The sequence below is a fragment of the Acinonyx jubatus genome, chromosome E4 (genome assembly GCF_027475565.1).
Source record: "Acinonyx jubatus isolate Ajub_Pintada_27869175 chromosome E4, VMU_Ajub_asm_v1.0, whole genome shotgun sequence".
NCBI lineage: Eukaryota > Metazoa > Chordata > Mammalia > Carnivora > Felidae > Acinonyx > Acinonyx jubatus.
Window position 1 is genome coordinate 55,321,265 of NC_069395.1, and position 26,934 is coordinate 55,348,198.

Sequence of the window (26,934 nt, forward strand, 5' to 3'; positions counted from 1 at the left end):
GAGAGACAGAGACAGAGCGTGAGCGGGTGGGGGGGGGAAGGGGGAAGAGAGAGGGGGAGACACAGAATCTGAAGGAGGCCCCAGGCTCTGAGCTGTCAGCACAGAGCTCAACGTGGGGCTTGAACCCACAAACCGTGAAATCTGACCTGAGCTGAAGTCGGATGCTTAACTGACTGAGCCACCCAGGCACCCCAAAGATACAATCAACTTTTAAGAAACAACATAAAACAGAACTTTAATAATTAGAAATATAGATTTATAAAGAGGAAGATCATTTATAAATGTCACTTAATCTCAAATCGTTTTACAAACTCTGAAAATGCAATTAAAATTTCAGGACATTTTCACCAGAAGTTGACAAAATATGCTTACCTTTCACTTAGAAAGATAAAAATTTATCTTAGGTTACCATACTGGAAATGATCAATAAAATAAGGAAAATCCAGCTTGATCAGATAATAAAATCTATTACAAAACAGCCCTAAATCAAAACACTTTAGTGGTGGGACTACAACAAAATTCTAAACAATGGAAGAGAATGTATATTCTAGAGAACACCCTAACATGGGAATAGAAAATATCTAGATAAATACTCCATTGCCCTTACCAGGCCAAATGTGGGACTAATTTATTGTGATAGTATTTCATGTTGGGTCAGAACGCGCTTTTAGAACACTTTTTTTAATTAAAAATTTTATTGAGATATTTGTAGATTCACATACTGTTGTAAGAAATAATACAGAGAGGGGCGCCTGGGTGGCTCAGTCGGTTGGGCATCCGACTTAGCTCAGGTCATGATCTCACAGTTTGTGAGTTTGAGCCCTGCGTCGGGCTCTGTGCTGGCAGCTCAGAGCCTGGAGCCTGCTTCAGATTCTGTGTCCATCTCTCTGCCCCTCCCTTGCTCGTGCTCTGCCTCAGTCTGTCTGTCTCTCTCTCAAATAAGAAAAATAAAAAAAATAAATAAATGAAGGAAATAATACAGAGAAACATCTAACACACTCACCTCAGTTTTCCCAAACGGTAACATTCTCCAAAGACTATAGTATATCGCCATCAGAATACTGATATTGATTCAATCCACCAATCTTGTTCAGATTTCCCCAGTTTTATTTGTGCTCGTGTGCATATGTGTGTGTGTATTTAGTTCTATACAATTTTATCACACATGGAGCCTCATATATCACCACTGCCATCAAGATGCTCAAGAACAGCTTGGAACCCTTAAACCCATAGCTATTCCATTACACAGATGAATTAAAAAAAAAACACAGAGTGTTTGGAAATGAGGCATTTTAAATAAGTGTTATCTGTATTGGGGTCAGCCAACATTGTCTGTAACTGCCCAGATAAGAAGTATGTTAGGCTTTGCTGGCCAAATTGTCTATGTCTACTTAATTCTGTCATTGTGATGTAAAAGCAGTCATAGACAATACGTGACTATATAAACGTAGCTGTGTTCAACAAAACTTTCTTTATGGACCCTGAAATTTGAATTTCATACAGCATTTACATGTTATGAGATAGTCTTCCTCTTTTAAACCTATTATGGAATTGGAAAGATATTTTAAAGTAGTTCATACATAAAAATATCTATTATAGACTGGAGGGTAACAAAAATTGAATAACAGAAAACTAGGAGAAAGTGAACATAATTTTAAAGTGCAATGGAGAATTAATTTTATACCAGATATCACATAAAACATGAACAAAAATACAGCTATGACTATAAAATCAATTCTAACAAGATAAAAAAGAATAAAAAATTTTAAAACCATAAAAATACCATGAGAAGCTTACTAAATATATACCACTACTAAAACCCTAATGAAGTGACAGAGATAATGAGAAAATTCTCACATGAGAAAATTTATAAATATATAAACATACAGAAAATATTGAGTCTTGCTTTTTTGAAAGGAATACAAATTAAAATAATAATGAGGTATAATTTTGAACCTATTAAATCAGTAAAGCATAAAAATGTATTTATATATCTGTATCTTCTTGTGGCTAGGCTTTGAAGAGCCATTATTAGTGAGGTTTTTCTGGACAGCAGACTGACTCCTTATGAAAAACTCTAAGAAACTTTTCATCCCATCTGTGTTAGTTTGGGTCCAGGGGAAGCAGACACCAAAACAGGATTAGAGATGCCTGAGATTTCTAAGAGAGAGAAGGAAGGAAGGAAGGAAGGAAGGAAGGAAGGAAGGAAGGAAGGAAGGAAGGAAGGAAGGAAGGGAAGGAGGGAGGAAGGAAGGAAGGAAGGAAGGAAGGAAGGGAGGGAGGGAGAGAGGGAAGGAGGAAGGAAGGAAGGAAGGAAGGAAGGAAGGAAGGAAGGAAGGAAGGAAGGAAGGAAGGAAGGAAGAAGGAAGGAAGAGAGGGAAGGAAGGAAGGAAGGAAGGTAGGTAGGTAGGTAGGTTTGGGTAGAAAGTAGCTGAGACTACAGCAAGTTCCAAAAAGGCTTCAGCGAGGTGGATGGGTTTCCTCAATTCAAAGACACCCATCAGAATTGACTGGCCCACCATGTTGCCTGGACAAATGTGCTGATGAATCCACATAGACAGCAGCTGGGATTGTCAACTAATTAGGGTCCCCAGCCAAAGGCATTTTTGTAGTTACCTATCATCTAAATCAGTAACCTCACCCTCAGAAGGCTATTTCAAAAAAACAGAGAAGATACGATCTTTTATATACAAAGATGATTATCATAATATTGGTAAAATAAAATGTAATTTAGAAAATTTCAAAATTTGGGAATATTCTAGTGCCATTAAAATGAAAATATGATTAGGCAGAAAAAATAAACTTAAGACATAGTGCCAAAAGGAAAAATATTACAGAAAATTGAATTGTACAATCTGCTTATTTAAAAAATTTTTTTTAATTTTATTTTTTTTAATTTACATCCAAATTAGTTAGCATATAGTGCAACAATGATTTCAGGAGTAAATTCCTTAATGCCCCTTACCCATTTAGCCCATCCCCCTCCCACAAGCCCTCCAGCAACCCTCAGTTTGTTCTCCATATTTAAGTATCTTATGTTTTGCTCCCCTCACTGTTTTTATATTATTTTTGCTTCCCTTTCCTTATGTTCATCTGTTTTGTATCTTAAAGTCCTCATATGAGTGAAGTCATATGATTTTTGTCTTTTTCTGACTAATTTCATTTAGCATAATACCCTCCAGTTCCATCCACATAGTTGCAAATGGCAAGATTTCATTCTTTTTGATTGCTGAGTAATACTCCATTGTGTGTATGTATGTATGTATATATATATATATATATATATATATATATATATATGCCACATCTTCTTTATCCATTCATCTATTGATTGAAATTTGGGCTCTTGCCATACTTTGGCTATTGTTGATAGGGCTGTTATAAACATGGGGGTGCATGTGTCCCTTCGAAGCAGCATACCTGTATCCCTTGGATAAATACTTAGTGCAATTGCTGGGTTGTAGGGTAGTTCTATTTTTAATTTTTTTAAATTTTTTTTTTAATGTTTATTTACTTTTGACAGAGAGAGAGACAGAGCATGAGCAGGGGAGGGGCAGAGAGAGACGGAGACACAGAATCTGAAGCAGGCTCCAGGTTCTAAACTGTCAGCACAGAGCCCAACGCAGGGCTCGAACTCACAAACCATGAGATCATGACCTGAGCCGAAGTCGGTTGCTCAACCGACTGAGCCACACAGGCGCCCCTAATTTTTTGAGGAACCTCCATACTGTTTTCCAGAGTGGCTGCACCAGCTTGCATTCCCACCAGCAGTGCCAAAGAGATCCTCTTTCTCTGCATCCTCGCCAACAGCTGTTGTTGCCTGAGTTGTTAATGTTAGGCATTCTTACAGGTTCGTGAAGTGGTACCTCATGATTTTGATTTGTATTTCCCGGATGATGAGTGAAGTTGAGCATCTTTTCATGTGTCGGTTAGCCATCTGGATGTCTTCTTTGGAGAAATGTCTATTCATGCCTTTTGCCCATTTCTTCACTGAGTTATTTGTTTTGTGGGGGGTGTTGAGTTTGATAAGTTCTTTATCGATTTTGGATACTAACCCTTTATCTGATATATCGTTTCCAAATATCTTCTCCCATTCTGTCAGTTACCTTTTAGTTTTTCTGATTGTTTCCTTCACTGTGCAGAAGTTTTTATTTTGATGAGGTCCTAATAGTTCATTTTTGCTTTTGTTTCCCTTGTCTCCAGAGACGTGTTGATAAGAAGTTGCTGTGGCCAAGATCAAAGAGGTTTTTGCCTGCTTTCTCCTCGAGGATTTTGATGGCTTCCTGTCTTACATTTAGGTCTTTCATCCATTTTGAGTTTATTTTTGTGTATGGTGTAAGAAAGTGGTCCAGGTTCATTTCTCTGCATGTCACTGTCCAGTTTTCCCAGCACCACTTGCTGAAGAGACTGTCTTTATTCCTTTGGATATTCTTTCCTGCTTTGTCAAAGATTAGTTGGCCACACATTTGTGGGTCCATTTCTGGGTTCTCTATTGTGTTCCATTGATCTGAGTGTCTGCGTTTGTGACAGTACCATACTGTCTTGATGATTACAACTTTGTAGTTTAGCTTGAAGTCTGGGATTGTGATGCCTCCTGCCTTGGTTTTCTTTTTCAAGATTGCTTTGGCCACTCGGGGTCTTTTCTGGTTCCCTACAAATTTTAGGATTATTTGTTCTAGCGCTGTGAAGAATGCTGGTGTTATTTTGATAGGGATTGCATTGAATATGTAGATTGCTTTGGGTAGTATCGACATTTTAACAATATTTGTTCCTCCTATCCAGGAGCATGGAATCTTTTTCCATTTTTTTTTGTTTTTGTTTGTGTGTGTGTATGTCTTCTTCAATTTCTTTCATAAGCTTTCTATAGTTTTCAGTGTATAGATTTTTCACCTCTTTGGTTAGATTTATTCCTAGGTATTTTACAGTTTTTGGTGCAATTATAAATGGGATCGATTCCTTCATTTCTCTTTTTGTCACTTCATTGTTGATGTATAAGAATGCAATCGATTTCTGTGCATTGATTTTATATCCTGCAACTTTGCTGAACTCATGAATCAGTTCTAGAAGTTTTTTGGTGGAATCTTTTGGGTTTTCCATATAGAGTATCATGTCATTTGCCAAAAGTGAAAGTTTGACCTCCTTCTGGTCGATTTGGATGCCTTTTATTTCTTTGTGTTGTCTGATTTCAGAGGCTAAGACTTCCAATACTATGTTGAATAACAGTGGCGAGAGTGGACATCCCTGTCTTGTTCCTGACCTTAGGTTTTTCCCTATTGAGGATGATATTAGCATTGGGCCTTTCACATATGGCTTTTATGATCTCGAGGTATGATCCTTCTATCCCTACTTTCTGGAGGATTTTTATCAATAAAGGATGCTGTATTTTCCCAAATGCTTTCTCTGCATCTGTTGAGAGGGTTCTTGTCCTTTCTTTTATTGATGTGAAGAATCACATTGATTGTTTTGCGAATATTAAATCAGCCCTGCATCCCAGGTATAAATCCCACTTGGTTATGGTGAATACTTTTTTAATGTATTGTTGGATCTGGTTAGCTAATATCTTGTTGAGGATTTTTGCATCCATGTTCATCAGAGAAATTGGTCTATAGTTCTCCTTTTAGTGGGGTCTCTGGCTGGTTTTGGGATCAAGGTAATACTAGCTTCATAGAAAGAGTTTAGAACTTTTCTTTCCATTTCTATTTTTTGGAACATCTTCAAGAGAGTAGGTGTTAACTCTTCCCTATGTGTTTGATAGGATTCCCCTGGAAAGCCATCTGGCCCTGGACTGTTGCTTTTTGGGAGATTTTTGATTACTAATTCGATTTCTTTACTGGTTATGGGTCTGTTCAAATTTTCCATTTCTTCCTGTTTTAGTTTTGATAGTGTATATGTGTCTAGGAATTTGTCCATTTCTTCCAGATTGCCCATTTTATTGTCATATAATTGCTCATAATGTTCTCTTATTGTTTATTTCTCTGTGTTGGTTGTGATCTCTCCTCTTTCATTCTTGATTTTATTTATATGGGTCCTTTCCTTTTTCTTTTTAATCAAACTGGCTAGTGGTTTATCAATTTTGTTAATTCTTTCAAGGAACCAGCTTCTGGTTTCATTGATCTGTTCTACTGGTTTTTTTTTTCTTCTTCTTCTTCTTTTTTTGGTTTCGATAGCATTAATTTCTGCTTTAATCTTTATTATTTCATGTCTTCTGCTGGTTTGGGTTTTATTTGCTGTTCTTTTTCCAGCTCCTTAAGATGTAAGGTTAGGTTGTGTATCTGAGGTCTTTCTTCCTTCTTTAGGAAGGCCTGGATTGCTATATACTTTCCTCTTATGACAGCCTTTCCTGCATCCCAGAGATTTTGGATTGTGGTGTTATCATTTTCATTGGCTTTATGAACTTTTTAATTTCCTCTTTAACTTCTTGGTTATCCCATTCATTCTTTAGTAGGATGGTATTTACTCTCCAAGTATTTGTTACCTTTCCAAATTGTTTCTTGTGGTTGATTTTAAGTTTCATAGCGTTGTTGTCTGAAAATATGCATGGTATGATCTCGATCTTTTTGTACTTGTTGAGGGCTGATTTGTGTCCAAGTATGTGGTCTATTCTGGAGAATGTTCCAGGTGCACTGGAGAAGAATGTATATTCTGCTGCTTTAGGATGAAATGCTCTGAATATATCTGTTAAGTCCATCTGGTCCAGTGTGTCATTCAAAGCCATTGTTTCCTTGTTAATTTTTTTATTAGATGACCTGTCCATTGCTGTGAGTGGGGTGTTGAAGTCTCCTACTATTATGGTATTACTATCAATGAGTTTCTTTATGTTTGTGATTAATTGATTTATATATTTGGGCGCTCTCACATTTGGAGCATAAATATTTACAATTGTTAGGTCTTCTTGGTGGATAGACCCCTTGATTATGATATAATGCCCTTCTGCATCTCTTGATACAGTCTTTATTTTAAAGTCTAGATTGTCTGATGTAAGTATGGCTACTCCAGCTTTCTTTTGGTGACCATTAGCATGATAGATGGTTCTCCATTCCCTTACTTTCAATCTGAAGGTGTCTTTAGGTCTAAAGTGGATGTCTTGTAAAGAGCATATAGATGGGTCTTGTTTTCTTATCCACTCTGTTACCCTATGTCTTTTGATTGGAACATTTAGTCCATTGATGTTTAGAGTGAGTACTGAAAGATATGAATTTATTGCCATTATGTTGCTTATAGAGGTGGTTTCTGATGGTGTTCTCTGGTCTTTTCTAGTCTTTGTTGCTTTTAGTATTTATTTATTTATTTATTTATTTATTTATTTATTTATTTTTCATCTTTTCTCCCCTCAGAGAGTCCCCCTTAAAATTTCTTGCAGGGCTGGTTTAGTGGTCACAAACTCCTTTAATTTTTGTTTGTCTGGGAAACTCTTGATCTCTCCTTCTATTTTGAATGACAGCCTTGCTGGGTAAAGAATTCTTGGCTGCATATTTTTCTGATTCAGCACATTGAATATATCCTGCCACTCCTCTCTGGCCTGCCAAGTTTCTGTGGATCGGTCTGCTGCAAACCTGATCTGTCTTCCCTGGTAGGTTAAGGATTTTTTTCCCTTGCTGCTTTCATGATTCTCTCCTTGCCTGAGTATTTTGTGAATTTAACTATGAGATGCCTTGTTGATGGTCGGTTTTTGTTGACTCTAATGGGAGTCCTCTGTGCTTCCTGGATTTTGATGTCTGTGTCCTTCCCCAGGTTAGAAAAGTTTTCTGCTATGATTTGCTCACATAACCCTTCTACCCCTATTTCTCTCTCTTCCTCTTTTGGGACCTCTATTCTGATGTTCTTCCTTTTTAATGAGTCACTGATTTCTCGTAATTCTTAAATTGTGCTCCTTTGCCTTAATCTCCCTCTTTTTTTCTGCTTCATTATTCTCCATAAGTTTGTCTATATCGCTGATTCTCTGTCCTGCCTCATCCATCCTTGCCACCGCGGCATCCATGTGAGATTTCAGCTTAATTATAGCATTTTTTAATTTCATCCTGACTAGCTTTTACTTCTTTTATCTCCGCAGAAGGGGATTCTAATCTATTTTCAACTTCAGCTAGTATTCTTATTATCATGATTCTAAATTCTGATTCAGACATCTTGCTTATACAAGTGTTAGTTAAGTCCCTGGCTGTCATTTCTTCCTGCTCTTTCTTTTGTGGTGAATTCCTTCATTTCATCATTTTGAAGGGAGAAAAAGGAATTTGATGGGAGAAAAGAAGTAAAAGCTTGTCAGGATGAAATTAAAAAATGCTATAACTGAGCTGAAATGTCATATGGATGCCGCAGTGGCAAGGATGGATGAGGCAGGACAGAGAATCAGTGATATAGACAAACTTATGGAGAATAATGAAGCAGAAAAAAAGAGGGAGATTAAGGCAAAGGAGAATAATTTAAGAACTAAGAGAAATCAGTGACTCATTTTCTCCCTTTTCTCCCTTCAAATTTCATCATTTTGAAGGGAGAAAAGGAATTAATGAGGTAAAAAAAATTAACATTAAAAATATATTAAAATTTAAAAAATATATTAAAATTAAAAAATTAAAAACAAACACACACACAAAAATCAAATAAATGATGCTAGATCCTGGGTGTGTTTTGGTGTGTGTGTTGAAAGGGGCTTGATAGATTAGAGAAAAATGGAGAAAGAAAAAAAAAGGAAATCTTTTGAAAATTTGGAAAAATGAATACACTGAAGTAGACTAAAATGAAATGATGGAACTAAAATAGAATTTAAAAAAACTTACACAAAAGTAAAAAATACAGTAGAAAAAAATTAAAGAAAAATATTTTTAACGCAAACTGAAAGTAAAAATGAATTTTTTCTCTCTCTGTATTCAAGAAAAAGAAATGAAAAAGAGAAAAAAGAAAAAAAAGAAAGAAAATTGAATAGATGGACCGGCAAACAGACTGAAATATGATTGAAATGACTTTGTTTTCCCCTAGAAGTGAAACTATGAAGGGCTTTATAGTCCATAAACTAAGCAGGCTGAGAGACTTGTGTCCTGAAGAGGGAGGTTGGCCCTTTGGGCGGGGCTTAGTGTAACGACTGGGTTGTCCACTAGATGGCGCAGCTAGCTTACTGGGGTGGGTTGTTGTGGCGCTGCAGGTGTGCGTGTGCGCGCATGTGCGGGACGGTGAAAATGGTGTCACCTGGTTACCCGCTCTCTAATATCGGAACTCTGTTCTCCCTGATCAGCAATCGCACAACCGTCTTCTGTCTTCGGCTTCCGCCCACTCCCCGCTCTTACACTGTCCGTGACCAAGCCCCAGGCAGCTCCTCCCTCCTGAGTTTTATGTCAGATGCGGCTGTGTCTCCCGACCCCTTACTTCTGAGGGACCGTGGCTCTGACCCTTTTTGCCCCTCTGCGGAGGGTCTCACCGAGCAATGGCCAGGTGCCGGCCGCACCCGGGAACGTTCGCGGGACCCTGCTGGTGCCGACGCCCCGAGACTGCAGCCGGGGCCAGCCCGCCCCAGAGAAAGTTCGCGCGATCGTGTAGCAGCGGCGTTTCAGGGATTATGGAAAATCACAACACGCATCTGGCACCGGGCTCCGCCCCCAGCATCCTTGTTCCAGCACCAGGAATGTGGCCGTTCTCCCAGGTCTGCCGGGGTCTTTGCCTGTGCGGGGGCCAGGCTGCCTCTACCAGCTGTCCTCCCAGTGGGGGAACCGTCTCTCCCGTGTGGCCCGAAGCCCCCCGGACTCCACTCTGCTCCTGGGGATTCGCCCTTCCCATCCGAGCACCACCAGGTATGGAGCTGTGGCATTTCAGCCTCTGCGCTCCCCCTATTTATAGTCTTAAGGGAATTAAAACCCTTTCCTTTCTCCTTTCTCCCTTTTTAGTTCAGTCCCTGTGGGTGTTTCCACTTTTCCACTTTCTCTCCAGCTGCTTTTGGGGGGGGTGCCTTTCCTGTATTCTCCCCCCTGTCTCCATCCTCTCTCCACACACAAAAGTGGCTCCTTGCCCTATGTGGCTTCTCTCTCCCCCAGTTCACCTCTCCGCGCCGTGTACCTGCTGAGTTCTGTGGTTCAGGTTGTGCAGATTGTTGTGTGAATCCTCAGATCAGTTTTCTAGGTGTGCAGGACGGTTTAGTGTTGGTCTGGCTGTATTTCATGGATGTGAGACACACAAAAACTTCCATGCTGTTCTGCCATCTTGGCTCCTCCCCTCTACAATCTGCTTATTTTTCTACAATAATTAGACTATCTGTTTATCCATGCAATACAGAAGAATTGAGGAAGAACATGAGAAAGAAAGAAATAACAGCTGCTGAATTAGGATGGTAGGATTTGGAGTAATTTTCTGTTTTTCACAACTGTGAGTTTTCTCTCTTGTGTTTTAAAGATATTCAGTCAGTGAAATGCGAGAGCATTATAGCTTCTTGTACCTGGAGTTCACGGCGAGGATCATGGCTTGATCACCGAACAGGCCTGAGTATACATCCCATAGGCTGGTAGCTATGTGCTCCTGGAAAAAAGAAAAGAATAAATGATGGCAGCCCTTGAGGCATCACACGTAGTTCTCTCCTTCACCGAGAGCAATGGACCAAACTGGACGGGACTAGAAGTCCAAGAGTTCATAGTGTTGAGACCAAATTAATTTAAACTCATGATAGCATCTTGGCCTAAATGGTGGCCTTTTACAGGCAACCACCGTGCTTCTATAAGTAGCATTTCTGGACAAAATGTTGTCAAGGATGCCCTCTATGACACTGTAACTGTTAAGTACAGTCTACTCGGTGTGGGGTCTCTTGATAAAAATACCAGCAGGATGATTTAAATCAGGACTTACTGAAGAATGTCTTCTGCTATAGAGTGAGAACCATGTTATAGGTTAATGTACAGCGATTTAAACTTATCAATTACAATCAGTGAGATCCTATGCAGACTTTCCAGATCTTTATTGAAGAAACTGGAGACCTGAGGCAAGTCTGGTGGAGGAGTATCTCTTTTCTTGCGTGCATCCTTATCTTGTTTATACAAGCCTCTGTGGCAATGTCACTTCTTGCATCGGAACCAATAGTGCTGTTTCCGGAAATTCCCAGCCTGTACTTCTGGAACAACTCAACGTTCTTTTTTAGGTGCTGCTGTAAGATAATGCTATTTCTGAGGGTATTTATTCTCTCTAATGCATAGGCAAACACCTGCCACTGACTACTTATCACCCTGAAAAAAGCCCTGTCCTGTCTGCTCAGTGCCGCTCCTCTGACTCCAGTATTGAGTACCCTGTGGGGTCTGTGTCTTACCTTTGTGGGATGTCAGAATTAATCCAGTAGATAGGGCTATATGCCTGTGAAGTCCATGTTATGGACTGCAAGCTTGTGTCCCCTCCAAGACCATATGTTGAAACTCGAATCCCCAGTGCGATGGTATTTGGAAATGGGCCTTTGGGAGATAATGAGGCTCATATGAAGTCATGAGAGTAGGACTCCAAGATGGGATCCATGCCCTTATAAGAGAGATCCAAAAGAGCTCACTTTCTCTCTCTCTCTGCCACGTGAGGATGCAGGGAGGTGGCCGTCTGAAAACCAGGGGGACCAACCTCACTCAGACATTAAATCTGTCATATTCTTTTTAAAAAAATTGTTTTTAATGTTTATTTAATTTTGAGACAGATTGAGAGAACACGAGCAGGGGAGGGGCAGAGAGAGAGGGAGACACAGAATCTGAAATAGGCTCCAGGCTCTGAGCTGTCAGCGCAGAGCCGGCCGCAGGGCTCCAACTCGTCAACTGCAAGATCAAGACCTGAGCCGAAGTCAGACGCTCAACCGATGAAACCACCCAGGTGCCCCAAATCTGTCATATTCTGATCTTGGCTTTCCCACACTCTAGAACTGTGAGACACCTCCGCTGTTTAAGCCACTCAGTCCATGGAATCTTGTTAAATCAGCCAGAACTAAGACATTTAAGAAACTTCCTGTTTGGGATTGGAACTAAAAGCTGGCATTTCCCCACTAGGCACAAGTATCCTGCCATGACCTTCCTGGGTAACAGCACCCTGAACACATTCTAACACCCCCCTCCCTGGGCTGTGCTGAGACCGAGTGGTGTAAAAGACTTATTCTGCTTTCTCTAAAATATTTATATCCATACCTATTGTTGATTCCTAACAACACCAAATGTGATTTTATTCAATCTTAAGAGAATAAGTCTTTGCTATGTTGTTTATTAGCATATCTCACATTATCATTACGTAGAGAACATAAAACCTACATGGCAGACAACTCTCACTGTGACATGGGAACTATAAATGGTGGTTTGTCTAGTTTGAAATTAGACATTTTTGTCCTTGGCACTGTTTTCTTTCAATTTGGCCAGAAATACACTAGTATTTCTCTGGGCAGTGACTAATAGCATGTTCTGTCACTATATAAGCAATGTTCTTCTGGGACTATTGCCTCACTGGGAACTTTCCTCATAGACAAAGTTCTAATTGGGTGTTAGTCCTTGGAAATCAATTTGTAACACTTCAAATTGAAATCCGTGGTTCTCAACCCTGGCTGTACACTCAGGGCCTGAAAAATAACCAATTTTGATTCCTGGGCCACACCTCCAGAGATTTAAGAGGTCTGTATTCAAGATCACACACACACACACACACACACACACACAGAGCAAGGCTTCCAGGTGATTCTGAAGTACATCCAGGATTGAGCAGCACTTTTTAAGTGAACTATTTCCACTCAACCCTGGAGCTTGCTTCACAGTAATACATTGTCAATTAGTTGATCTATAATAACACAGACTTCTGTTCCCCATCTGTCAGCCAGCTTCTCTTTATTTTCGTGGAGCCAAATTTGTTACTACAACTCCATCACCAGGTTATTGTTCTGCTCACATTACCTTCACATCACACTGTTATTGATTAACTGAGTTATAGCACACCCCTTCCTTCTCGTGAACGTGCTTTTGCCTGTGCTATAGGTACCACTGATATTAATGTAATACCCAAAGCCAGTGCGCATCTCAGTAAGCAATAGGTTTGTCTAACATCTATACGTGGGTTCTGAACTGGTGTGAACCTAGGAAGTTACAGGAATTGGCCAGGAATTTTACCTGCTTTCCCCAGTTAGGCTCTTTGTTATTATTCAGACTACATAACATGCTCACCGGAGTTCCCTGAAATTTCTCAGGGCCACCTCTGGGGAGTTAGGACTATCATTCTGGCTTTAACTTCTGTTACATGGATAAGTTCTCTTTCATCTCATTTTCAATTACTCCTTCATCACTATGACTCTTCACTGGAAACCCACAGTAAATGATAAGATGGTCACAATCCTGGAAATCTATACTTTGTAATATATTTCATAATACTAGCTTCTAGGACCAGCCTGGTAGGACTTAAGCTTCCATATTTATTATTTTGGCTTTCTTCTTTAAGCTGACCATCTGCTTTTTATATATATCTTATATCACTGACATTTTTGTTCAATATCTGTTGTCATTCTTGGCCAGCAAAATTGGAGTCGTGCCAGTTTGACTAGTTCCTTAAACCTCAGATGTTTCAAATCACAGACATTATGTGTTTCTGATGCCACCTTAGCCCGAGGGCAAATGGTATTATCATAATAATCATTATTCTGAGGGAATTTGAACTCCCTTCTAGTAATTCTCAAGCAATCCTGGGAATGCTCAAAGGGAACCATTTGGTTCCATTCCAACCATTAACATTGCAATGGCCAAAGGGATCCAAGAGGACTTGGTCCTCTAGAATATAATGTGAGTCTGCACCTTTTCCTTCATCTCTAGCTCCTAGAATGTCTCTTTTCTTTGACAAAAGCAAAATACTAAAGTGCAGAGAGATGAGGAATCTGAATTGTGGGCATGAATATCCATGCATTGAGAAAGGGTTTAATGCTTTCGAGAAGTAGCTCTCAACCCTGGCTGAGCCTTAAAATCATCTTCGGATACCTTCAAAAGATCCACATGCCTAGAACTCACCCCACACCAGTGAATCCAGATCTCTGGAGGTATGGCCCTAGCAATAGTTTTTTGTTTTTGTTTCTGAAGCTCCATATATAATTGTAATATGAAGCCGGAATTGAGAACCACTGTGTTACAGGACACGAAAGAAGGCCTTCTGGCCAGAGCAAAGCATGCTAAGTCATGGGCCCAGAGAGGCCAGATCACAGCAAGTCCTCTTGTGAGGCCTAAAGATTTGCTACTCATCTTTAAGAACAAGTGGGTGTGTGTGTGGGGGGGGGACGTAGTCATTTAATCAAAAGGGGGACAAGGTCACAAGGCCGCTTGATTGAACAAGGTAAACTGATTACAAGGAGAACAGTTAAGGCTCATGTTACTCAGGAGAGAGACTATAATAGAAGAGGGTTGGTTCCGGTGTCAACAGAGGAAATAAGAGAGATTTAAGAGATACATAGTCACTGGTGACAGTGCTTAAAGGTCCCAAAAGAAAAAGACGGAAAAACATCTTTAGGATTTGGAGCCACAAAGGCCACTGGAGACTTGGGTGGAAGAGTTCGGTGCAAAGTTGTGTCGATCCTCACATTGGCGGGTTCTCTATGCTGAGCATTCAGTGCGGGTCTCACGTTTGGATCTGAGAGCCTCAGCTATCCTCAGACGCAAACGAACAAAGAAAAAGGCACTACTGGCCAAAGGTTACTTTTCCTTTCTATAAGACCAAAGTCAACACATGAGGCTCAAAAAAGCAAGTCTATATTATTGTGGCAAAATCAAAACCATGTGTACCTGCCTTTTGACTGATTCTGGTGTAAACGATTAAGATTCATTAGGGCACCTGGGTGGCTCAGTCGGTTAAGCTCTGACTTCGGCTCAAGTCATGATCTCACAGATCGTGAGTTTGAGCCCTGTGTTGGGCTCTGTGCTGACAGCTCAGAGCCTGGAACCTGCTGCGGATTCTGTGTCTCCCTGTCTCTCTCTGCCCCTCCCCACTTGCATTCTGTCTCTGTCTCTCTGTCAAAAATTAAGAAAAAAAATTTGCAAAAAGATTAATACTCACTGAAGAAACCTTGACATTGAGTGCCTGGAGACCTCAGACCTTTCTTTTTATCATTTTTTTCAGGTAGACTTCTGTGCTTTCTCTGATTCCTCTTCCCCAAACAGAGCAGTGAGCGTTTCTGCTGAACTGCATTAGTAAAGGCCACCAGAGTGCACTCTCTTGACGTAACTCAAAAGTTACAGCATGCCTGTAAAATCAAAGGGTGTCTACAGACCCAGAGACCCAACTATCCCTGACTTCCTAAATGGGAAGGATTTCCACTTTCTTGACTGGGGCCTGCAAAAAAAGGAACTTTATTTTTAAGCTTAAGCATACATGGATATCAGAACCAAGTTAGTGTGTCCCGTATCACTGCCTAGTAATATCTACTTGGTACTTGTTAGTCAAAGTGTTGTTTTGGGTCCAAATCTCAACGTGGCTTCATTCATGCAATTCTCAAACTTGCCGGTGGTGGCGCACTGTGCAGCCCTATGTTCACAGATATCTGTATCAGTACCTGATAGAAGTCTGCTGATATAATTTCCTGCTTTCTTCCCCTCCCACCTCTTTAATGCCATCTTTTAAACCCTCAGAACTTGTAATAGATATTACTTGGTATGTAATATAAAAAAAGAAACTGAGTCAAACAGATCATGAAAACCATCACGTTCACATCAACTCCGACAGCTCAAGAGGGTGCGGGTCTCTGATTATTCTCATTTTTAAAAATAAGAGTGTCCTACTTCCATAAAACTAGAAGAACATCGAAAATTTATCGTATATCCACTTCACAAAGAAAATCTCTTTAAGTTCCCAGAGATAGAAATTATGCAGGTCACGTTGTTTTGCAACAATGCGGGATGTGAAACAGAAGAGTGGGACAACAGAGATTCATATGTAAAAATACAAATTGATATTTTTACCTCATGCCTACACAAAAAGAACTCAAAATGGATGATAGATCTAAATGTAAAAGCCAAAACTATAAAACCTTTAGAAGAAAAATAGGATAACATTTTTGTCATTTTTGGTTCAGGGAGAGTTTTCTTTGATATGGCTGCAAAACACAGTCAATAAAAGGAAAAAAAATGATAAATTAGACTTGATTAATGCTAAAGCCTTTTGCTCTTCAAAAGATACCATTAAGGAAAAGATAAGACAATCAATGTACTGAGAGAAAATATTTGCCAATCATATAATCTACACTCAATAACCGTACAGTCTATAAAATACCCCAAAATAAATGGTCAAGAAATGTCCAAGGTCTACATGAAGAAAAAAACTTTACTGAAGATTCAAGTAAGGGGAAAGAAACATACATGTGCCAGATGACAAGACAGTAATTTAAAGAAGTAAATTCTCTATAAATTAATCTGTAAATTTAGTGCAATTCTAATCAAAATGCCAAAGAAATTCTGGGAGAAATTTGACAAGTATATTCCAAAGTCCATCTCGAAGTACAAATGAGTAAAATTAGCTGATATATTTTTGAAAAAGAGAAATAAGGGGATAGATTTGTCTAATTAGAGACAGAAAGATTTTGGTTTATATATTTGAGCTATCTTTAGTAGTTTTAAAGTGTGATAACTCCTTTATTGCTGACTTGCTATGATGACATCGCCTATCCCTGTGGAAGCCAAAACATGCTGCTGAGGCTGTTCCCGCCCTCTGGTCAAAGGCATTGATGCTGCTGCTAATCCTTGCTGATAGGGTCCCATGGCTGCTGGTAGCCGTTATCAAGAGAATCGGGGTCGCACAAAAGGGGCTCTTGCTTTAGAGCAAGAGCCACAGGCAACCTCATTTACTATCATCATTTCCAGCTGCTTGTTGCTTTTCTCTCTCATAGCAGCCCCATCGTCCTAGGACTCAGCAGCTGCCTCGGTGAGAGCGTCTCCTCTCCTCTCCACCATCCGCTTACCCTTGAACCACACCTTGATAATCTCTTCACTTGAGATGTGCTCTTTTCCTGCAGGCTCTTTCATTTGTTAGTTCTGTCTCAATGGGAGTGGTCCAGACGTGCTTGAAGCCTAGCAGGAACTCAATTTAGGCTCAAACCCCGACACCCATGTCAAACAAGTTTCTGTTTTATATCCTATGGGCCATCTGACCATGTTTTTCTTTTTCTTTTGTTTCCTCTATTCGACTATTTTCAACCTAAGTCTATGTCACAATTTGATTTCTGGACTTGATCGTTTCCACAGCTAAGAGAAATAGAGACCCTGCTTCTGAAAACAAAGTAAGGCCTGAACTGTAGTGCAGTTTTCACCTTTGTAGGACCATGTTCTTGAAGCTGTCTCACTAATTCCTACTGTGACTCCAGAGACCTTGGAGCTCAACTCCATGAGTTTGTATCCTGGCTCTGCCACTTGGCAGCTAAATGGGCAGGTCACTTGCTGCCCTGTCTCTTCAATTGCCAGGAGGGGATAGCAATAGTACTCACCGTGGAGGGCCGTCACAAGGATTAAATGACTTAGTTATTTAAAGCCATTGGAGCATGACTACCATGTTATAAATGCTATGGACGTGTTAGCTGTTCTCCCTATGATTGGAGCAGGGAAGGGGTTCCCTCTCTCATGGCTCCCCTCACCTTCTTGTCTTTATTTCTCCAGGTCATGGCTGTGAATTGGGAAAAACAGTTTTCTTTTTCTGTCTGCTCATGGCATTACTTCTGATCCAGTTTGGTGGGAAGGGGTTTCACAGTGATGATGGAAGGAAGGATATGAGGCTGTTGTAGGAGATCATTTAGGAGATGGGGGGTGGGTAAGTGGGGAAAACAGTGGGATGGTGGGTCAAAACTTTCATCCTTTTGAATTAGTGTTGAAAGTCATTTCCAGGGGGCACATGAGGGTAAGCAAGAATATGATTCTTCAGGGAAGAAAAAACTAAAGCCAGTTTTCAATCAAACTGCCTCTTTCCTTGCCCCAGATACATATATTTTAAACACAAATTGTGATATCCTTGTAATAGAGACAGTGAACAAGTTATTTTGTTTTACTTTACTTTTTTTTTTTTTTTTTACCCGGGAGATTTCAGTTACATTAATGTCTTCTAGAATCTCACTTACCAGGCGATGCCATTTCACGCTGGACCGTAGACACTGGAGACCGGTGACTAGTCAGGGAGAAGAAGGAGACTAGTTAAAAGGGAATCAACTTAATCTCTTATCATCTTAGCGGGATGTATCCCCAAATTTGAGGCTAGTATGATCTTGATGGCAAAGCCCATCAAGGATAGTAGGCACACACCCCCCCACACACACACACTAAAACTTCAGATACTGAACAACACTTAATAAAAAGGTTAGCAGACAGAATACAGAGACGCATTAAAAGAATAATAAGCTATAACCAAGTGGTATTTATTCCAAACGTGCAGGGATGGTTCAATAAAAGAGAGCTCATAACACAATTATTAACATTAATTGCTTTAAAAAGAAGAAAATTTACATAATAATTTTTGTGGAGGCAAAAAAATCTGATAAAATTGTAAGCATATTCTTTTTTTTAAGTTTATTAATTTATTTTGAGAGAGTCAGAGACAGCACAAGTGAGGGAGGGGAAAGGGGGATGGGGAGAGAGGGAGAATCCCAAGCAGGCTCTGCACTGTCAGCACAGAGCCCGATGCGGGGCTCGAACTCATGTACCCAGAGATCATGACCTGAGACAAAATCAAGAGTCAGATGCCTAAGTGACTAAGCCACACAAGCACCCCGTTTTGTAAGCCTATTCTTGATAACAGTTCTTAATAAAGTAGATATGTGGTTAATTTCTCAATGTGATATATAAGCACAAAAGCTAGGACCAGATATAATAAGGAAATAATTAGAAGCATTCTCATTGAAATAAAGAATGAGACAAAAATTTCTACCACTATTTGCCATTTCTGCACATAACCATCCAGTATTTTTATTTAAAAAAACTTTTTTTTAGTTTATTTATTTTGAAAGAGAGAGCAAGAGTATTAGCGGAGGAAGGTCAGAGAGAGAGAGACAGACAGAATCTCAAGCAGGCTCCGCACTGTCAGCACAGAGCCCGACTTGAGGCTCAATCTCACTAACCGTGAGGTCATGACCTGAGCCAAAATCAAGAGTCAGATGCTGAACCCACTGAGCCACCCAGGTACCTCATCATCCACTATTTTTAGAAAATAGAAATAATATATTACAAAGGAAAAATATATTATTTTTTAATTATTTACTTCATGGACAATAATGTGAATGCTCTTTAAATTTCTCTATGTTATCAGAATGACGAGTTAGATTGGAGTTATCAGTTACTGAAATATTTGGAAAATTCTTTTATAGAAACTTTAAGACCTGGGATACTTTTGTTTGTTTGAGGAGATAGCCCTTTGGTAATTATTCTTACTTCTTCCATTTTAATTGCTCTGCCTAAATTTTCTAGGTCTTCTGAAGTTCTTTAGATTTTTTTTTTGGAATAATTTTAGATTTTCAGAAAATTTGCAAAGCTAGTAAGAGATCTCATATACCCCTCACGCAGCTTCCCCTAATGTTAGCATTGTACGTTACCATGGCACATTTGTCAAAGCTAAGAAATTAATATTAGTATGGTTCTATTAACTAAACTATAGAGTTCATGTGGATTTCACCCATTTTTCCCATTCCAGGATCCCACTGCATTCAGTCATCCTGCTGCCTTAGTTTCCTCTGACCTGTAACTGTTTTTGCAACTTTCCCTTGTTCATGACCTTGACAGTTTTGAAAAGGACTAGTCAGGTATTTTGCAGACTGTCCCTTGATTTGCATTTGTCGGGTGTTTTCCTCTTAATAAGACTGGGTTTTTAGGAAAGAATGTCACTCAAGTGAAGTGTCCTCTTCATCATGAGAAAGTATCAAAATTTGAGCTTAGTAGTCTTCTTATTCCTCTCATCAAATTCAGGAATTCAGCCTTGTCTTTATGTATGCCTTCTTTTTTTTGTTTGTTTTTGTTTTGTTTTTAAATATGAAATTTGCTGTCAAATTGGTTTCCATACAACGCCCAGTGCTCATTCCAAAAGGTGCCCTCCTCAATGCCCATCACCCACTTTCCCCTCTCTCCCACCCCCCATCAACCCTCAGTTTGTTCTCAGTTTTTAAGAGTCTCTTATGCTTTGGCTCCCTCCCTCTCTAACCTCTTTTTTTTTTCTTCCCCTCCCCCATGGACTTCTGTTAAGTTTCTCAGGATCCACATAAGAGTGAAAACATATGGTATCTGTCTTTCTCTGTAGGACTTATTTCACTTAACGTAACACTCTCCAGTTCCATCCATGTTGCTACAAAAGGCCATATTTTATTCTTTCTCATTGCCGTGTAGTACTCTGTTGTGTATATAAACCACAATTTCTTTATCCATTCGTCAGTTGATGGACATTTAGGCTCTTTCCATAATTTGGCTATTGTTGAAAGTGCTGCTATAAACATTGGGGTGCAAGTGCCCCTATGCATCAGCTCTCTTGTATCCCTTGAATGTATGCCTTCTTTTTTGACTGCCTTTTTTGGATTTATTTACTTACTTACTTATTTATTTTCTAACTTCTTGCTTTGGATATATGATTCAATTACTTTCATTCTTTCTGGTAGTCTAAATATTTAAGGTTATGGATCTTTTTCTGTTTGCAGTTTTGGCTGTGTGCTGTAGGTCCTGCGATGTGTTACCAACATTCTGCAATTTCTGTATTAATTTCCTCGTTGACCCAAGAATTGTCCAAAATAGAGTAGGACAGATGGCAAAATGGTAGGTTGTTTTTTGTTTTCGTCTTTGCTTAGGCTCATAAGTTTGTTATTACTTTCTAACGTTTTGTCTTGTGATCAGAAAGTATTTTTGCTATTTCTACATTTTGGAACTTATGCAGAGATTTCTAACCTAACAGGGTGATCTTTTGTGAATAGACCTTTTGTGCACACTGGGGAAAAAAAATACATTCTCTGTTTTTAATGGATAGAGACTGATATACAGATCTCTCTCACACAACATACACATACATACACATATTTACCTTTGTCTTTGCTGTATCCTAAATTCTTACTTGTTTTCTGAATCTTTGATGTCATGCTGACAAAGGTGAATTAAAGTCTTCTAATAGTACTGCAAAAGAGTGTTTTGTGTTAGTATATGAACTAGTAACGTTCTTATAGTTTTGTTTTGCTTTATCATTTTTTTTGCCCAAAGGTACTTTTATTAAGGGGTAATATACACAAAGTGCATAAAATCTTAAGAGTACAGCTCAATGACTTCTTACATATTTATACAACCATGTAACCAGGAAGGTGTAAAACATTTCCAGTGTCTGAAAGGGTACCCTTGTGCCCTTTTCAGTGGGAACCCTTCCCCCTCGCACCCTCCCTGTCCCCCCCTCCAGCCCGAGATAACCACTATTCTGACAGCTAACATCAGAGGATTAGTTTTGCCTTTTCTTGAACTTCATGTAGGTGAGATTGTATCTTTTGCACACTATTTGATTTCCTGTAAGACTTTTTTTGTGCTTGGTGATTTGTAGTTGCCTTATGATTTCAGGAATACGTGTATTATTTTCCATTGCTTTATCGTTTTCATGCTACTATGTTATACGGAATGCACATTGTATTTATTTTCTTTTGCTGTGTAACAAATTACTACAAGCTTAATGGCTTAAAAAACCATCCATTTATTGTTTGACGGTTTCTGTAGATCAGAAGGTTTAAACTCTGCTTAGGGTCTCACATGGCTGGAGTTGAGGTGTCGGCAGGGACTGCAATCTCATTTGAGGCACAGGATCCTCCCCTAGGTCATTTGGGTGTTTGGCAGAAATCAGTTCCTTGAGACCATTAAGATGGAGGGCCACTCTCTTGCTGGCTGTGTCTGAGTACACCTTTCAGCTCCTAGAGGCCATCCCTTGCCACGTGGGCAAGACCTTCTCTCGCTCCAACCTCTGACTTCTGTCTCCCACGTTTAGACCCAAACTTGCACCAGGCCCACTAGGGCAACACCCATTTTGATCAACTCAAAGTCAGCTGCCTAATAACCTTTATTGCATCTGTAAAATCCCTTTTGCCATATTATGGAACATTGTCATATCTCATCACAGGCAGAGAGCAGCCCACATCCTGCCTTACCTTTCCAGCTTCATGGGGGAGGGATTTATTCAAAGCATGGATACTGAGAGACAGGAATATTGGGGGGCATCTTAAAATTCTTCTTATGTAGATTTTTATAATTATTTTGTCTTCATTATGGATTATACATTTTCTCATTAAGTGCTGCTTAAAAATACATTTAATGTTTTAAAGTCTTTTTTTTTTTTTTGAGAGAGAGAAAGAGAGAGCTCGAGTGGGGAAGGAGCAGAGAGAGAGAGGGAGAGAGAGCGAGAATCCCAAGCAGGCTCCAGGCCCAGTGTGGAGCCCAACGTGGGGCTTGATCTCAAGACAGTGAAATCAAGACCTGAGCCAAAATCAAGAGTTGGAGGCTTAATGGACTGAGCAAGCCAGGCATTTATTTCCAAGTGTGGAATTCAAGTTGTCTGGATTAAGATCTCAACTCCTAATTTGCTGTCACAATTATTTGTGTACATTTTCCTGGAATGTTTTTTTTCCATCTTTTTCTTTACAACCATTTTGAGATCTTTTGTTTTATAAATGTCTCTAGTATGTAGCATATTTCTGGGTTTTATTTGTAATTCAGCCAGATTCTTTCCTTCTTTTTTTTTTTTAATTTTTTTTGAATGTTTATATATTTTTGAGAGAGAGAGAGACAGAGCATGAGCAGGGGAGGGGCAGAAGAGAGAGGGAGACACAGAATCTGAAGCAGGCTCCAGGCTGCAAGCTGTCAGCACAGAGCCTGACACGGGGCTTGAACTCACAAGCCGTGAGATCATGACCTGAGCTGAAGTCAGACGCTCAACCAATTGAGCCACCCAGGTGCCCCAGATTCTTTTCTTCTTATAGGTGAGTTTTGATGTATTTACATAATGGATTTGGGTTTTTACTTTTGTCCTATTTTTAAGTTCTGCTTTTGTTGTAGCTACCTTTAAATCCTTTATGATTTGGTATTTTCTCCCTTACTTTGTGTGTGTGTGTGTGTGTATAATGTGATGTGTTTGTGTGTTTCTTTAATACGAAAGGCTTATATTCCTCTTGTGATTATGATTAATATGACTTTTTGTAATGTATTTATTCTTCAAAACTTTAGAGCGAATCTGTCGAGTCCCAACTGTGAGCCAAGATGAAATTTTTGAAATCAACAATGAATTTTTATTTCCTCCCCTCCCTCATTCTCCATATAATTTTAACTGATTACTTAGTGAAACCTTTATGCTTTTCTGTTTATATTACAGTGGACCCTTGAACAACAGGAGTTTGAACTGTATGGGTCCATTTATATGTGGATTTTTTTCAGTGTATACCATAGAGTACTATAAATGTATGTTATCAGTAAGGCTTCCAGTCAACAGTAGGCTATCAGTAGTTAGGTTTTTGGGGAATCAAACATTATATGGAGGTTTTTGACTGGCACAGAGTTTGATGCCCCTGACCCCTGTCTTGTTCAAGAGTTGACTGTCCTTGATAACTTATTAATCCCTAAGCTTTAATAATGAAGAAGTCAATGTCCTGACATTACCTTCCCTTTTGTTTTCTAATTTTTATGTTATTAGTTATATCATTTCTATATTTCCAAAGTTTATAATATTTATATTCAGTTCTGAAATAATAATCTTCATTTTCCTTCATTGTCTTAGCCCTACATTGAGCTAGATCCACTGTCATCGGCCATGCTTTGCCCGTTCATCTCTAGTTGGGTTAAAGTTCATTTTCTGTTAGTCTGTTGAGGAGGGGAATCACGTGAGTTCTTTCATGTTAAAAAAATGTTTGTTACATTCACTCTGAATTAAAGTCTGGCTGAGTCACAACATTGTTGGGCCACAGCATCTTCCTCAAGGATTTTAGAGGCTCAGTTCCAGAGTCCTCTAGCATTGAATAGATTAATTGAACCTTTTTCTTTTTCTTGGATTTCCAAAGCATCTTTTATTTACCTTTGAAAATCACCATTTTCGATGTGATTTCAATCAGCCATTTTCAATGGCTATAACTCACCATTGATTGTCTTGAGTTAATTTTTCTGGGGGCGTAGACTGGTTTTCAATCTATACATTCATGGAAAGTTTTACTAAAATTTGTATTTAAATACTTTCTTCTGTTATTTTAGTTCTCTTCTTTGGTGATACCAATTGTGCTTACATATGATGTCTTAAAAAAATTTTTTTTTTTTTACTGTTTCTTTATTTTTGACAGACAGAATGTGAGTGGGAGAGGGGCAGAGAGAGAAGGAGAGACTGAATCCAAAGCAGGCTCCAGGCTCTGAGCTGACAACACAGAGCCCGATGTGGGCCTTGAACCCACGAACCGTGAGATCATGACCTGAGCCGAAGTCAGGCGCTTAACCGACTGAGCCACCCAGGCACCCCAAAAATGTCTTTTAAAAAGTCTTTCTAGCTGACCTCAATTTGTCCTTACTGCGCCTTATCATGTTTGCAGCAATGTTTATTTTCTTTGTACTGTTTCCAACATGCCCTTTGTTTTTGTAGACTATTTCTCTCCTCCATTTCTTTTTGGAGCTGCACTATTCTTCCCTGAATTCTTATATCTCTATTTTATCCTCACATTTTATATGTAAAATTGTTTCATTGAATTGTAAAGTCTTTGTCATCTGCTCTTTGAAAATATTTTTCTAAAATTATTTGTCATTTATTTTTATATTACTTTCCTGCTTTTTTTCTTGTAAAATCTTTCTTTGATTCCTTTGTAATCATTACTCAGTATCGAATGAGATGAACTATCCTCCGATCAAATGTTTGTTGGACCTTCATGTGGAGGAATTCTCTTCCTGACCCAAAATTGTGTGTGTGTAAATTTGCTCTTTCAGCCTTATTCTTCCCCAGCTATTTGATCCTGTTGGCTTCAAAACTACTACGGAATTTCTCATATCCATCCTGAGCCCTCTGCACTAGGGCTTATCTTTGTGACTCCTTGCTTAGTTCAGCTTCACCACTTATCTTTGGTTCAAAACCAGAACCAAAGGTTATCCATTCCCAGGGAGGCATGTCTGGATCCAAACATGGGAACAAAAGCCTCATCCCCGAGATGTTGTATGTGCTCACAGTTTAGCTCTTTTTTCATTTGTTGAGTGTTTGCATTGTCATTTCCAAACACTTTGCATCTTACTAAATGAATGTGCCTAGCCTATCCCACCAAAGACTTCGCTCTGGGAAAAATTCGCTCTTTAAAATTCTCATGGGATTAAATACATACATGAATAAATTTTAGGACAGATCTAGGATTTTCTCCCTGATCCGATTTTTGTTATTCTGTGCTTCTATGTGTGTCTGCTTTATTTTAATAAATTGTGATTAGCGTTTCTTAAACTGATGTGCACACTGATTAGTCTCACGGGCTTTTCACCACCTGATGGGTTTGTTTCCTGACTCCTTGAAGTCCAGCTTCTCTGAAGAAAATGAAAGGTTTTCTGGATGGGAATTCAGTTTTAGACTTTGGGTGCTTGGGTTGAGTCCAAATTTTGTGGGTGCCAGCCAATAGGTGGTTTAGACAGCCATCAGCTAACACAGGAGCTCAAATGCCTGCAAGGCAGAAGAGATGTGGGCAGATGGTGGAAAAGATGATAGACATGAAGTCAGGAGATCAATGAACGAAGATGAACTCTTCCAATCGGCAAATTTGGTAAGAACTTTAGAAGAGGGTAGATGGTGAGGTACATCCTCATGTATCTGTACTTGTTTCTTTTTTTTTTTTATTTAAAAACATTTTTTTTAACGTTTATTTATTTTTGAGACAGAGACAGAGCATGAACAGGGGAGGGGCAGAGAGAGAGGGAGACACAGAATCCGAAGCAGCCTCCAGGCTCTGAGCCATCAGCACAGAGCCCAACGCAGGGCTCGAACTCACGGACTGTGAGATCATGACCTGAGCCGGAGTCGGACGCTCAACCGACCGAGCCACCCAGGCGCCCCCGTTCTTGTTTCTTTTAACAATACAAACTAAGGAAAGTGGTCACCTGAGAAAGAAGACAGGCTTTTGACTGACTGAAGGGTTAATAGGAGAAAAATTACTTACTTGTGTGTAACCTCTCTGTTATTGGTGATGAGGCACAGTAGTGAAAAGAAACTCAAGTACTTTACCTCTTAGCCAAAAGTAAAACACTCTGTCAACTAAAGGAATCCTTTGAGATGTTGTCATTTGTCATGGTAACCATGTGTTTCAGAGATTCCATTCTGGAATGGATGTGGTTACCTCTCGAAAGTACTGACATGTTCGAGTGGCCACTAATGCTTACTTGTCACTGCTGTAGAGGGAAGCTTCTGGTTCATACATCACCAGCACTGAAATGTAGTTTTGCACACCACCAGCCCAACGGAAGCCGGGCAAAGAATATGGATAAAAATTCACAGAAGAGGAAAACTGATCAATAAATATTAAGGGATGCTTAAGCTGCCTTGAAGTCACTGGAATGTAAATAATAAGATAGCATTTCACAACAAATCAGTAAAAATAAAGATACAATTCCCACTCCATAAAATTCATTTTCTAAAAGTTTGCAATTCAGTAGTTTTAAATATATTTACAGAGTTGGGCAACTATGTGTCCTATCCAATTTTAGAATATTTTCATTAATCCCAAGAGAAACCCTGTGCCAATTTGAAGTTACTCACTGTCTCCTTCCCCTAACACCTGGCTATCACTAATCTATTTTTTGTCTCCATGGATTTGCCTATTCTGGACGTTTCATATAAATGGAATCCTACAACGTATAGCTTTTTGTGACTGGCTTCATTCACTTAGCATAATGTTTTCAAAATGCATCCATGTTGTGGCCTGCATGGGTACTACATTCCTTTGTATGGCTGACCAATATTCCAGGGTATAGATAGGCCACATTTGTTTATCCATTTGCCAGTTAATGTAGATTT

General features: G+C 39.4%; 1 protein-coding gene across 1 annotated transcript in view; it reads right to left on the minus strand.

Annotated features, from left to right (window-relative positions):
* The window catches only part of MROH9 (maestro heat like repeat family member 9), an 88,520-nt gene extending 62,400 nt beyond the window's left edge, over positions 1 to 26,120 (minus strand). Inside the window, exons 1-4 of the mRNA XM_015062283.3 lie at positions 26,081 to 26,120; positions 20,977 to 21,065; positions 18,047 to 18,093; positions 10,415 to 10,494 (exon numbers count right to left, since the gene is read on the minus strand). Coding sequence (XP_014917769.3) covers positions 10,415 to 10,494; positions 18,047 to 18,093; positions 20,977 to 21,031 — 182 coding nt within the window. The 5' untranslated portion in view covers positions 21,032 to 21,065; positions 26,081 to 26,120. The remainder of the gene's footprint in view (positions 1 to 10,414; positions 10,495 to 18,046; positions 18,094 to 20,976; positions 21,066 to 26,080) is intronic.
* Positions 26,121 to 26,934: the final 814 nt, after the last annotated feature.